We start from the raw sequence: 14,273 nt of genomic DNA, 5'->3' as shown, positions 1-14,273 counted from the left end.
TTTCAAAGTGTATTTATCCTCTTTCCCCCAGGTCCATCCACACCTCTGTTCATCCTTTACCCCCACCCCCCATCCTCCACCTAGGAGTCTCAGCATTTAATAGCCAACCCTCCCTCTGTCCACCCAAATCCCAAATTCTTACTGTTCTTCCTTTCAACCCTGCTTCTCCAGTTTTGTTTTGTTTTTTTAAAATCTATTTTTAAGTTCCTGAACATAATGACATGGTTCTCCCTCAGGGTGCGAAAGAGACGGGGAAATGGAGAGATAGACAGAAATGGCCTGTGTCACACTCAAAATAATCAATAGTAGGTGCATGTCCACATAAGCCTCGACTCAGCAAGAGCACAATTGCACACGGTTCTTAGAGGAACAGAAGGAGAGGAAAAGGAGGGGTCAGGAAAATGAGAAAGGCAGGGATGTGGGCAGGACATTGATGTCGACAGGAGAGATAATGGAGCTGAGTAACAGAGAAGGGACGGAGGGAGTGAGAGATTGAGGGGAGGACGGAAAAGGTAAACAAGAAAATAGTGAGTGAAGTGGAGGGAAGGAGGTAGAGGTGTGGGTTTAGAATAGAAGGATCATAAGGGAAGAGAAGAGGAAGGAAGTAGAAAGCAGTGCAAAATGGTAGGAAATAGAAGAAGATATAGGAAGTATGTGTTTTAATGCATGTGCTGGGTGGGTTGCATTAACAAATTAACAAGTCACAATAAATCAGTGTTGATAATATTATAGGCTCTAATGGACCTCACATGTTCACACTATAAGCTAGTCTGAAAAACATTGTTCAGACTACTTGATAATGTCCAGATCAGAAAGCTGAGATTGTGCATTACTGTTAATTGTTTTACCCCTTAGTGTCTGTTAATGAACAAAAAACAACACTGCATTTGGGCTGCCTAATGACTTCCAGACAGAAAGATGAATATGCTATACTAGCTCTTTTTGTAGCAGGGACAGATCTAAAGGGGGCAAGGGGAGCAACTGGCCCCCTGCTGTAGAAACTTGCCACATCCAGCAGCCGCCCCAACTTTTATGTCCTTAAAATACTTTTCATCTGTGCCATTGTTTTGCCAGTGAGTACTGCACGGTGTGAGCAAAGTTGTTCTGCTTTAAAACTTGTAGAAAAATCCCTTTGTGTTTGTTTTCTTAGATGAGATAATGATACTTTAAATGGTTTTTGTGGATATTTTGGTAATTTGCCCCTGCTTTGCCCCACCATGTAAGGTTTTCTAGATTTTCCACTAACCCATTGTGGATACTACAAAATTCGTAGTATTAAGAGCTGTGCTTTGTACAACTTTACACCTGCAAAAACAAAATGGGAAGGATACTTTGGCTTTAGCTAGGTGGTTAGTTGCTAATGTCTCTTTACATTCTTTTCCTGTAAATTGCTAGCTAGAGCCTCCTTTCCAACTGTGTCATGAATATGGTGAAAGACAGGAAGCAGGAATAGTCAAGGATCAGACTCTCGTCTTTCAGGTCTTTCAGTCATCAAAAAGCAAATTTTATGACTATAACCTAGCCTAGCCTGGCACAGTGGGCATTGTTATCGTCTGAGCCTGACATTACAGGCTATATTTATCAAAAAACTACAATGAAAAAAGTGCTTAAGTTTCACAAATTTTAATTTGAACAAAAGTTTCCATTTACATAGATTCCCTCCATCATGCAGGTTAACTTGTGAATCTGCCATGAATTCATGAAAGTGGAGTCAGACCTATATTATTGAGTTTGTTTATGGAAACGGTGAGCGTGTTGTCCCGACGGTCACCTTGTGTATCTGTCATTATCGTGCCAATAACCTATCAACTGTCCAGCTGTGCAGAAGCTGGAAAATATAAGCCAAAAGCATGAATAAACCCTGAGGGCTGCTGGAACAATCTAACCCAGTGAACTGATGAGATTATTAGCCACAATTCCCTGAAATCATTCATTTAAACTGCTCAGTGTGGGAAGGAAAAGAGCGTTGGTGAGGTGACAGAAAGAAAATGGACATTAAAATGTGCTCTTAAAGAAAACTGCAGCTAAAAAGGCATGGCCTCTGAGTCACGAAGAAACGTGGAAGAAACACAATTAACACCATTAACACCAAGTCTTTGTTTTTCTGCTTTTCTATTTAACCTCCCTGCTATGGGATGTCCTTCATAACTGCAGTGCGGGCATGCTGTTGAACATGTGGGTGACTCGGTGTCCACTCTGGTGTATGTTTTGTTTATATATGTGAGGCTTTATGCGTGCATGTCCTGTGTACTGTGAGTACCTCTGTCTCTGGAGATAGAGATCCAAAATCCTCCGCTTTTCCTCCTCTGTTACCATGACAACTGCTGCTGCTCTCAACAGGTCAATGGGGCCTGTCTAAGCTCACACAAGCACACACTCAGATTAGAGAACACACAGCAACACTCTTGAAGAACACACACGTACTTGAACACAGATGATAAAGGACTAAAACACAGACACACAGTGCTCTCGCGTGCTGTGTAATTATAGCCTGGAAACATTACCTGCACGCTGCAAGGTCAGCGAGAGAGACATCTTCCTAACTACCATGTTCTCTATATGAAATCACACTAAGTTGTCATTTTCAAAAGGTGTTATTTAGCGCATTTACAAACAGACACATGCATGCACACACTTCCCAGCTACAGCTAATAAACTCCACAGGCTTACATGAAGAATTGCACTGTTCGTATACATTTTCAAACTCAGGAAACTAGATATCGGGATATCAGCATAACAAGTAACCTCACTCTCCTCGATAGTATAAGTATAGCCCAGATTCCTTACGGGCTTTTGAAAAGATAAGAGATTATCTGAGTTATTGTAAACTGTATGTGGCATTTATGTGATCCAACTGTACAGAGAGAAGCTCTAGAAATAACAGCTTCAGGGGTACTAGGATGCAATCCCAAAGTGAAATTCTGTTCCACAGTTAGCCTGTCAGAATGCAGAATATGTATCAGCCGTAAAAGCCTCTCAGCTTCATGGATGTTGATTTCAATTTTATTTACTCTGGTTAATTTTAGAGCTCTCAGTTTGCTTGCAGCAAAATGTTGATTCCCAGTGATATTTCTTTATTTCCTGTGGTCTTAAAGATGCATATTGCTATTGTTGTTATGCTAATTAATGTACGTTACGAATAGATTTGGTACAGACCTCCCAAATTTCCTCCAAGTGTTGTTTTGCTCTCAACAGCACAGCAGACAGTAGATTTATTATCATGCTGATGGAAGCAGACCTCAAGGGTTTTTGAAATTATGGGTCAGGAATGCAGAATGAGTCACAGGCCTATTTTTCAGTGGGTCCCCATATGTCTGAAGTGAGTTTAATGAGCCCTTGGTAGAAGGGTGAGTGATTAACTTTGATGCATTTTGGTCCCAAGCTGAACGAGCTGAATGATCTCGTGGCCGATGGTGTTCAAGAGTCAATTCTTAATCCAAACATAAACAAAACATTTGCTTGATGGTAATAATTTGAAGCTCTTTCTCTTTTATGTGTTTACAGTGCTGTTCTTACAACAGAAGTTAAGCCTCTAAAATGAATAGGAGGTCTGTTTCTAGTCACACAGCAATTATTAATGGTGCAAGTAGTATGATTGCTAAAATTGTTGGGGCCATTTTTGGGGAATTACTTACCCATTTCTTATTGGTCATCTAAACCTATTGCAAGCAATACTTCAGAAGACTATAAGGCTGTGATCTGTAGAACTTGTTGGGGTTAAAACGAGAAAATCCAAAGTAAATTCAGACTTTTGCATCCAATTCTTTTTTTTTTGTTTGTTTGTTTTTTTTAAAGTCATTTAAGATGTGTGCTGCAGAATCATTCCACTCTGGAACAGTTCAAAGAAAACATTAAAACCCCCAAATTACCATGGCATTCATGCCCATGTTGAATGTATGTAAACTTCTAACCATATCTGAATGTTGATTTATTTTTTACCATCTGCAACTCTAAATAAGAAGTTTATGACAGGCCAGACGGATCCATGCTTTAATGATTTCTGCATCAAATTCTGACACTACCGTCTGAATGTAGCAGCAGAAATTGAAACTCATCAGACCAGGCAACATGTTTCCAATCTTCTATTGTTCAATTTTGGTGAGCCCATGTGAATTATAGCCTCAGTTTCCTGTTCTTAGCCGACAAGAGTGGCATCCAGTGTGGTCTTCAATTCCTGTAGCTCATCTGCTTCAAGGTTTTATGAGTTGTGCTTTTGGTGATGTTCTTATGCAACAAGTGGCCTCAACCATGTCTACATGTATAAATGCAATGAAGTGCTGTCAAGCGATTGGCTGATTAGATTAATTTACCAGTTGTTACAGCACCTGCAAAACCGCCACTTCCAAGTCCAACAGTGAGATTCAGTGTAGTGAATAATTAAACCCTGGTCTCAAGGACAAAAAAAAAAAAACCCAACTGCTTTCGCGGTATGATGCAATATGTTAGTGTCAGCTAATATATATGACTTTGCTGATGGTTTGTCTTCAGGATTGGAGGTTTTGACAGCTCGAGTCATCAGTACATTGCTGTTTACATTATACCTTGAGGTCTGGAGTCTAGACTAATTTGATATGCAGCCGAGAGTGAAGGCAGACAGGAGGGGAACAAAGTAAGAAAAGGAAGGTAAGAATAGAAGAAGAGGGAGGGCAAGAAGAAGGTGGAGGGAGGTGACAGCAGTGGCAGTTTGTAATTGTGTTGATGAAAACCAGAGCTCCTCTATCTCTCCTTCACACTCTCTCCCTTTCTTTCTCTTTATCTGTAGCCCTCCTCTCTCTCCCACCCCTCTCTTTCTCTCTCTCTCTCTCTGAGGCCCAAAATAATGAGGTCACTCCCCTCTGAAGGACCGTTCCAAATAAAAGCCCTCTGTGTCTCTCCTCTCTTATTCCATCTTGCTCTCACTCTTTCCTCATCCCGTCTTCCACGCGACAGGCCTGCTCCTTGCCGCACCCATATTAGGCCATGCAGCGTCTCTCTAACCCTCGCCTCCCTCCACTACGCACAAAGAGGTCTCTAAGTAAGCCAGCGTGTGTCATTGTTAACAAAAAGCCAAACTCACTGACTTTGATCTCTCTCCTTGTGTACACTCCTTGTGCACTCTGCGATGTTTATATATACCTATGCTTATGTAAAGATGTATTGCTGTGGTTGAAAATACTTCTCTGTTGAAACAACATGCTTAATATGAAGACTTTTTCTATACAAGGAGGTCAGAAACCAGAGTCTATATTATTTTGTGTTTTCCATCACAGATTTTAAAACCAACTCAGAGGTACTCCAAAAGCAGAAGAAATGTATTTGACTCAGTTTAATGTTTTTAAAGTGTACTCAAGTAAACCAAGATAATCATTGCTATGTAAATGCCTCTGTATCTCTTGTTTTGTGTACACTATTCCACCTTAACTTTTCACTCAGACCATTTGAGATCATCATCCTGATGACAATTTTTGCCAACTGTGTGGCCTTAGCTGTCTACATCCCCTTTCCTGAGGATGACTCGAACGCCACCAACTCCAACTTGGTGAGTAGTGCATGATATTTAAGCTCTTTTACAGCTCAGTATGCTCGCTTGCGGTTTGGTATAATAGATGCTGCTTGGTTCACTGGGTATGTTTTTGCAGTCCTGTTGCTTCGGCCTGACACTTGAGTTACCTTGTGTTTGTAGGGGGTGATTTATTAAGCAATTCATTAGCAGCATTTGCTGTTTTTCCTTAGCATTCTAGCGTGTAATTTGCACATTTCCAGTTGATTCATCCTTGTATGATTTACTGTCATGAACTGTATGCGGTTTTGCCAAGTTAGCGAAGGTACAGCATAAGAATGAGCGAGTAAAATTAATGAAAGGCAGAAACTTTGGGGAAAACGGGCATGGAATTACCCTAATTTTTTGAAAAGGTTATTGATTATAACTTTTAACTTGAGTTCAGAGTTGTATGAAATATACAAAGCTTTGTGGGTTAATCTGCTCAAAGATGAGGCCTCATTTTTTGTGGGCAAAACCATCATTTTGGTCTGCACTGAGGAACTGCGAACTTTTGTTGGTGGCCTGACTTGACTTGTTTTAATTGGCTGATTTTCTTTCTTTCTTCTTTCATATTGTACTAAATGTTACATATTGAAGAAAAAATGAGTTATTAATAAAAAGAGATTTGCAAATTGTATTTTTGCATTGTTCATTCATATGTTAAGAGTTGATAAAAAGCTTTGTATTAAACCTTTGAAAAATTTAAATGGGTTTCAGAGCTACACTGACAGTAACCACAATGATGACACATTAAACTCAGCCACGATTTGATAAGCTTCTTGTGATGTTAGGAATGCTTGGCTTTTTCAGTCATAAAGTGTCCCCATAAATGCTCAGTGAGGCTGCGGTCAGGTGCTTGCAGATTATTGGACTGAAGTGTTGTGTACTTCATTTAGCAAATCCCGCAACTGTGGTGAAGCTACTTTTCTGTCTTTCAGTGAAAATAATGCCTGATGTATTGATCTTTTGATTATGTGGTCAGTTTTGTTCTGCCTGACCGTGCTTGGGAAACAGCTGAACCAGTTTCCACAAAGCATTTGATGTGACTTACACTTCCCCCTAAGAATCCTTCAGCCTAGCCATGAGTTCATATTGAGAAGTCCTCTATTTAGCCCTCCTTTAGCACACTTGATTCTTCACATTTAGCGTCTCAGCTTCTTGTGTTTTAAAATGTTTCCAAGTGCTCAAAGGATTTCCAGGTTTCTATGACTGATATTCAGCGTGGTTCCAAACTTTTAGACTCGACTGTACATGTGATTTATGTGCGTCACATATGTGTGAATGTGTGTGTCAGCTGGCAAATGTATGCCAGTGTATAGTTACAGGGTTTTTCCTGGCTCGAATCTCTAGGGCTTGACTGTGACTGTTAAAATAGTGAGTCTATTTTAACTCATGTGACAGAAATCTATGCATTTTCTTGTTATTTCATAGAATTCTTCTATATTTGGTTAAAAACGAATGTTAATATAATGCTGGTGATCTTTCCTTTGGCTCTGGCTAAAACCTCTTTGGGAGATGCCAAAAAATCCTGTATGCAGACAAAACCTTATAGTTAGAGGAGACTAATCCCTCTGAGGCCTTGTAACATCTGGCACTCTGTTTCCAACTCTTTCTTTCCTTCTTCCTAAGGTTATCTTGTACAACTCACACTTTACTATGGCCTTCACATTTCCACACATCTCTACATGTTTGGAGAATGGTTCCGTCTTGTCTTCTGAATACAAATAGCAGAAAAAGAGGCCCCATTTAGGCTTTTTTCACCTTGCATACTCATAATGTTGTGTTGGACTTACAGCACATCTGTGAATGATTAAATATTTGTTTTTATTTGTTTAACTGTATGCCAACCCTCTAATTTCTCGCATAAAGATACAGTGTCAGAGCAGGTGCATATGAGTCAGCAAACAGACAGCTGTTTTTTATCTTCTAGATCCATGCCCATCACCTACTCTCTCTGCTTATCACGCTTTGCTTTTTAGCTCTTTAATCACACTCTTTCATATAATTTGAAAGGTTCTATTTATGTTATCAAACCGTTAATAAGATTAGCAGCACAGACTGACAGAACTTGATCCTTCAGAGGCATTGAGAAAGGCTGAACTTTCAGGTGAAAAGCAGCTAGCGCAGTCATTCATGTTGGAAACCCAAATGGAAATTCTGTTTTATGTAAATATTATTTTGTCTTTCAGTGCAGAAGAGGTTTTTACTTGAAATCTGAACTGTGTAATAAGTCTCTCAGTTTTTCCCACCGTATGGAAGCACCGTAGAGGGCTTCAGTGTTCTGAAACCGTATAAAGCACAAAGCCCTGGCACACTGTGAGGAACACTGTTAGATAAAATGCAAGGCCTAAACAAAACTAGTGTCAAGTCATATATTTTAGCCAAGTTTTTCTTTTTTTTTTCTTTTTTGGACCCTACGGGTGGCCCCTCCCCACCTCCTAAGTTAATGAACAGATACAACACACACAACCACTACAGCTGTGCTCAATTAGTTTTATAACCTTCTGACAGACAGGAAGCAGTGAGCAGATGGACCAGAGTCTTAAATATACAGGCGAACCATGTATATGTAAGTGTCTGTGTCTGTGCAGTATTAACAACTAGGCAACTTTTTTTTTAGGCGGGTGGGGGGATAGATCTATTGCACAGCTGTCTGGCTGATTAATGTGTGGAGGCATCAGTGGTTCAGATCTCGTTTCACTCAGACACAGATGTCGTCAAATGTGTGACGGTACAAAAAATATGGTGGTGGAAATATTCCTCAGAGGTTTTGGTGCATATTGGCATCATAGCATCACACAATTGCTACAGATTTGTCAGTCATGCATCCCTGAGGCAAATCTCCCGTTTTACCACATCCCAAAGGTGCTCTATTGGTTTGAGATCTGGTGACTGTGGAAGGTATTTGAGTGTATTGAACTTATTGTTATGTTTAAGAAACAAGTTTGGGATAATTTGTTGGAGTTTCCATAGTTGCTACTAAGGGGTAAAAAAGTGTACTAAACAAATATCCCCTATCCTATTACACCACCGGTAGCAGCCTACTCTTTGATACAAGATGGGATTGATCAATACTTGCTGTTTATGCCAAATTCTGACCTTACCATCTAAAATCGAGGCTCTTCAGACAAGGTGGCATTTTTCCCAATCTTCTGTTGTCTAGTTTTGGCAAACCTTTGTGAATTGTAGCCTCAGTTTGCTGTTTATTAGCTAAAAGGACTGACGCACAGTGTGGTCTTCTGCTGCTGTAGCCCATCTACTTCAAAATGTGATGTGTTGTATGTGTCTCAAAGATGCTCTTCAACAAACCTTGCTTGTAACAAGTGATTATTTGAGTTATTGTTGCCTTCCTATCAGCTCAACGCACCCTGGCCATTCTCCTTTGACCTCTGATATCAACAAGGCAATTTCACTCAGGGAATTGCTGCTCACTAGGTAATCTGTCAGACACCAAGGAGCATGAGGCAGTAAAAGGCACTTAAATCACATTTCTTCTCTATTCTGATGGTCAGTTTAAACTTCAGCAAGTAATCTTGACCTTGTCTATATGACTAAATGTGACAGGCTGGTTAGATACTTGCATTAATGTGCAGGTGAACAGGTGTACCTAACAAAGAGGCCAGTGAGTGTATTTTTGTCTTTATTCAAACATCTGCCACTAAACCGATACACCGTTTAATGCTTTTTAAATGTTTTTTGGTGTTTTTTTTGTGACAAACACATGTCAGAATGAGAACATCATATTTAATAACAGTGCCTTCATCTGATAATGCCATAAGGGCCTCTTAAGCATGTTCTTTATGTTTACGCTATTTAACAACTGGCCCTATTGAGCTTTTTTTTTTCATTGTGTTTGCACAGCAGTAATTAAACCAAAGACTGCCAGAATCCATATTACTTTCCACTTTTTAATTTGCCAGAGTGTCTATTGTGATCCTCATTATATTCACATAATAATTTAGAGGATGGCTTTATCCAGAGCTGCTTTGATTAAGGACACTAACGGCCCAAATGACTCTTAATGCACATTTAGGAAGAGGGAACCTGTGACCATATTGTTTAACCAGCAGGAAACTCAGTGGCATGATCATTCCCGTTACACTAAGATAAGTTAGTGTCACCTTTCCAGTGCTGCAGACTGTGAGACAGCCCTATAATGTTAGTTTGAACCACGGGAGTCTTATAAATACTGCCTTCCTCACAGCTTAACCTTAACCTTTTGTGTTGTTATTTAGTATTGTTGTAGCATTTTCCATCCTTGTTGGATATTGCTGCCATTAATTTTCTTTCCCATGTAGCTTATCATTATTATTTTTATCATTAAGTGTTTAGTCCCGTGTGATTTTGTTTGTTTACCAAAAGTTTTATTTCTTTCCATTTCTCCTTTTTTTATACAATTATCCTGCTGGTTGCATATGGCTGTTGCAGTTTGGAATCCATTTGCACAAGTTTCTGCCTTACCGTCTTCACTGCAGCAATGACACACTCCCAAGCTACTTGTTTCTCTTTTTTTCTATCCACTATTTAGTCCACCCAATGATCGATGCCACCTGTCATCAGTCCATTCCTGTGATCTTGTCTTCTAAAGTTTTTTCATTGGCATTAAATAAGAAGAACTTGCAGAGTAGCTGCCGTCAACTACAAATGGAACTGAGGAATATTCAAAATGTTCTTACAGTTATACTTTTAAGTATACTTGTAATAATGTATTTATAAATATACTCCCCCTCAACCCTGCTTTAATCATACCTGAGTTTCAGATTCAGTGTGGCACCCCCTCAGTAGGTTTGCAAGTCCTTGTTATGTAATACCACAGATCTGTTGTATTTCTCCCAGTTCAAGATTTCTATTTCTGTCTGCATCCCATAATGTGCCGCTCTGTCTCCTTGACGACATGCCCAATAATAGCAGCAGGAGAGGTTGTCATGGATATGGTAACCGTAGTGATGCGCCTCATCTGTCCTTGGTTACAGATGGGAAGGATAGGAACCAAAGTGTGAGAAAGTCTCTTCTCTCAGGGAGGATATATATGCTGCACTTTGGATCGTTAAGTTTAGCGACCACATTTTTTTCCTTTTCTTTTTTTAACTGTAAAATTTTTAAAATTTAAATGTGAGGCTAAATTTAAACACGTTCACTTCACCGCTTCTCTCTTTCCCACCAACGCCTTTGTTCTATTCAGTCACATTTTTACTTCGCTGCTCTGACTAATCAGATCAATATCTTTTAGATTGACAGAATAATGTTGCCATAACAAAGCAATTAGCTAATCGATACATCAGACTAGACACTGAGTAATTGAGAGGAGGGGTAAGAGAGCTACTGTCAGCTCGCTGTGGCATCCTGTGTGCACAAATACACATAACTAGTTAAATTTCTTTTGCGTTTCACAAGGGGTATATTTGTGTGTATCTGTAGTGCGTGACGGAGTCTTCAGTGTTGGATGAAGTAGCTGCCGGCTCTGCAGAAGGCATGTGAAATGAGCACCTTTGTATAAATGAATCACCTGTTTGAGGGTAATGGACCCCGGCACATCTCATACACACTCCTACCCAGTCTCTGTGTCTCATCTTTGCTTTTCTATCAACAGCAGTATTTGTTAACACGGTTAATTTTTTTTCTTTAAAACCAAACAGGATTTTTCTCTTTTCTTAAAGTTTATGGTGCTAAACTATATTGAGTGACACATTTTTGCTTTTTAACCACCTCCTTTATTTATGGTACAGGTTTTGCTACATATTACAACAACTAAAGTACTGCCTGTCTGCTGGTCTGCAAACTCCCATACAATCAAGAGTTGAAAAACCAAACTTCCCACACTGGTACATCTTAGGTCCCTGAAGGTTCTTATCTATATCAGATATTATGATGTAATCATGATGCCTAGCAACCACCTACCAAAGGGCTAAAATAACTCATTTTTAGCATTTATGCACCTCATAAAAGCTTCTTGTTGTTTTAATTTCACACCAATCTAACTTATATCCACAATCCTTGAATATATATCTATATATATGTGTGTTCATATTATAACACCCTGCCTGTCAAACACTTAACGATGAACTAAAACGATATTTACATGGCAGAGCAGGACAAAGGTATAGGCATGTACGATTAATTCACTGTACATAACTTCAAAATTCATCTCTGATGATTGCATAACAATTTTTTTATTGGCTGTGCCTGTTCAATTTGAAAGTGGATTGTATTTGCAAAGATTTTACCTCTTGATGGGCCTATATGTATCCTTGGATTAGTTTTCTTTTAATTAAAGTAATGAAAATTCCATTACCCATTAGTATATATTATGTTTATATTGCACATAGTTATTAAGTATTATTTATCACTGGAGCGAGTTGGACTTAAATAGGCAGTTATCTCTCTGGACAGCAGAAACCCAAACTGAAAGCTCTGTTGCCTTCCTTTACCGAGGTTTACTGTGTTGATCATGACACTACGAACCACTTCTTTTTTTGCAATCGCATAAGGTCCCTTTGACAAGAACCTTTTACAAGGTGAAATTATAGAGTGGCATAGTTTGAAAAGCTGCTTCTTTGGTACTTACAGTAAGCATTTGCCTAGATAGGGTTTCTTACTGGCCCTGGGCCAGTGAGCCATTGTTTATGTTAAATTCTGACCTGCATGTTCCTCCAAATATTGCCTGGTAAACTCTAGACTCTCCACTTGTCTTTCTCCACTTGTCTTGTTGTCATCTCATCATTCGTGCTGTAGAGGATCAAGTTGACATGCTGTTCCATTGGGTGCTACTCTGCTGGTTGCTAGGAATGTCTATTTATAGACCTCAAGGAACGATCAGCATCTGTCTTTATGTTCACTTATCTAACCACATTGGGTCTATGTTTTCTTTTAGTGATAGTGATAGTGTGTGTGTGCGTGTGTGTGTGTGTGTGTGTGTGTGGTGGGGCGGTGTTGCACAGAAAATGACTTTTAAGCAAGAGATTGGAGCAACTAGGTGGGAGTGAAGGATGTTTTGACTGACCCCCAAAAATCAAGCACCTAGCCATCCAGTGTGGTTTTACTGACTAAACAAGTGGGTCGTTCTAAAGAGCTCACAGAGGGCAGCTATGATCCTCAGGTTATCTGTTAATCGAAAGGTTGGCGGATCGATCCCTGCCTCCTGTAGCTTGCATGTCAAAGTAACCCTGGGCTAGATATTAACTCCCAAGTTGCCCATGATGCCAGAGAAAGCACTTAGGCATAGATAATGTATGAATGTGTGTGTGAATGTTGCTTGAATAAGACTCAACTGAGTAGAAGCTGTTATGCAAGTACCAGTCCATTTACTGAATTAAAACTTTTATATTTATTCTTTTAAACTTTTTAAAACTTTTTATAGGATACCACACCTGCAACAAGTGAAAACTTTTCCCTTCTATATATTTCAACTCCGCTAGAAGTGGAAGACCACATAGAGCCACAGAGCAGTGTCGTCGAGCACTAAAGCACATAGTGTGTAAAAGATTCTGCTGACTTAATTATTTCAGAATTCCAAACTTCCTCTAGCATTAACATCACCATCAAAACAGTGCACCAGCGGCTTCATGGTCAGGTGTAATGTGTTGATGGCCCAGTACTTTTGTCCATATAGCTGCCTGTTTAATTAAAGGAAGCTTTTCCTGCTGCTGTTGCGAAGTGCTTGGTGAAAAGGGGTCATTTGATAGTTGGGGTTTTCTCTCTATTATTGTAGGGTGTTTGCCTTACAACAAGGGCCTGATGCGACTGCTGTTGTGATTTATAAATAAAATTGAATTGAATTGAATAGCATATGATGCAGTGCGAAATACAACCGGTGACTCTTGCAGCCACAGCCTGCACTTGCCACTAGCAACCCACTGTTACCTGGTTTGGCAATGAACAAATTGCTTTACATATGCACAGGGAAGGGCTTTTTTTTCTTTCTTTCTGCTAGAGTGACTACCAATGTTCCATCTAATTTTCCATGTGTCTGAGCTCCCTGGGCGATCCCTTGGACCACTGTGAGAAACAGCAGACGTGTGGACTGTGGTCATGCCAGCATCAAATCCATCCAAGTCACATGGTTAAAATTATATTAAATTATAATTATATTAAAATAATCAAATTACAGCATTTACATCTATGTTAGACTACTTTTAATGAACTGCTTTAGCCCACTTACAATGAAAATTTAAAAAAAAATGACCTGTGTAGTATGTTAACACTTTTGGAGGTAAAAATAACTTGAACTCCAATTTTGAAAACACAAATTTTTTATTTATTTATTTATTTTTTATAAAGCTCTGACTTGTATTATGAGTATGAGCTGTGGTCTGGGAGAGAGTTCTGTAACTCTCTCTGCAAAATACAGTATATAAAGACAAATGTTGGGCAATTACGTCTTCAAAAAAATGACTGAGTTTTGCAAACAACACAGCTTTTTGCAGCTGTTTACCTAAAAATGCAGCCAAGGCATTTTTTAAACAAACATTTCAAAATAGTTACAGAACAATCAGCTGTTCTGCATCAAATTTGATGCCACACAAATTATTTGTGCCACTCCAAAAAATAATTTCTGTCCACATAAAGGAGAACAACAGCCTGATACCTGCAGGCCTGACAGCAGGAGATGTATCACTCCTGTAACACCTGTAACATTCAGCAGTCGCCTCATTGTTCTGACACACACAACAAAACTATTGACTACACTACACACTAACTACACAAGATTTGCGTCGCAAATCTCTCACATCTCAAAACACCGCCGTCACTCCTA

General features: G+C 39.4%; 1 protein-coding gene across 13 annotated transcripts in view; it reads left to right on the top strand.

The window, feature by feature from the left end:
• The window catches only part of cacna1c (calcium channel, voltage-dependent, L type, alpha 1C subunit), a 218,366-nt gene that overhangs the window by 53,634 nt on the left and 150,459 nt on the right, over positions 1–14,273 (top strand). For all 13 annotated transcript variants that reach the window (XM_082510506.1, XM_082510505.1, XM_082510513.1 and 10 more), the window contains exon 3: positions 5,413–5,518. In XM_082510506.1, the coding sequence (XP_082366632.1) occupies positions 5,413–5,518 (106 nt within the window). The remainder of the gene's footprint in view (positions 1–5,412; positions 5,519–14,273) is intronic.

This window comes from Aulonocara stuartgranti (assembly GCF_965226115.1).
Source record: "Aulonocara stuartgranti genome assembly, chromosome: 17".
Taxonomy (NCBI): domain Eukaryota; kingdom Metazoa; phylum Chordata; class Actinopteri; order Cichliformes; family Cichlidae; genus Aulonocara; species Aulonocara stuartgranti.
The sequence above is the reverse complement of the archived record's forward strand: the minus strand, read 5'-3'. Positions and strand labels throughout refer to the sequence as shown.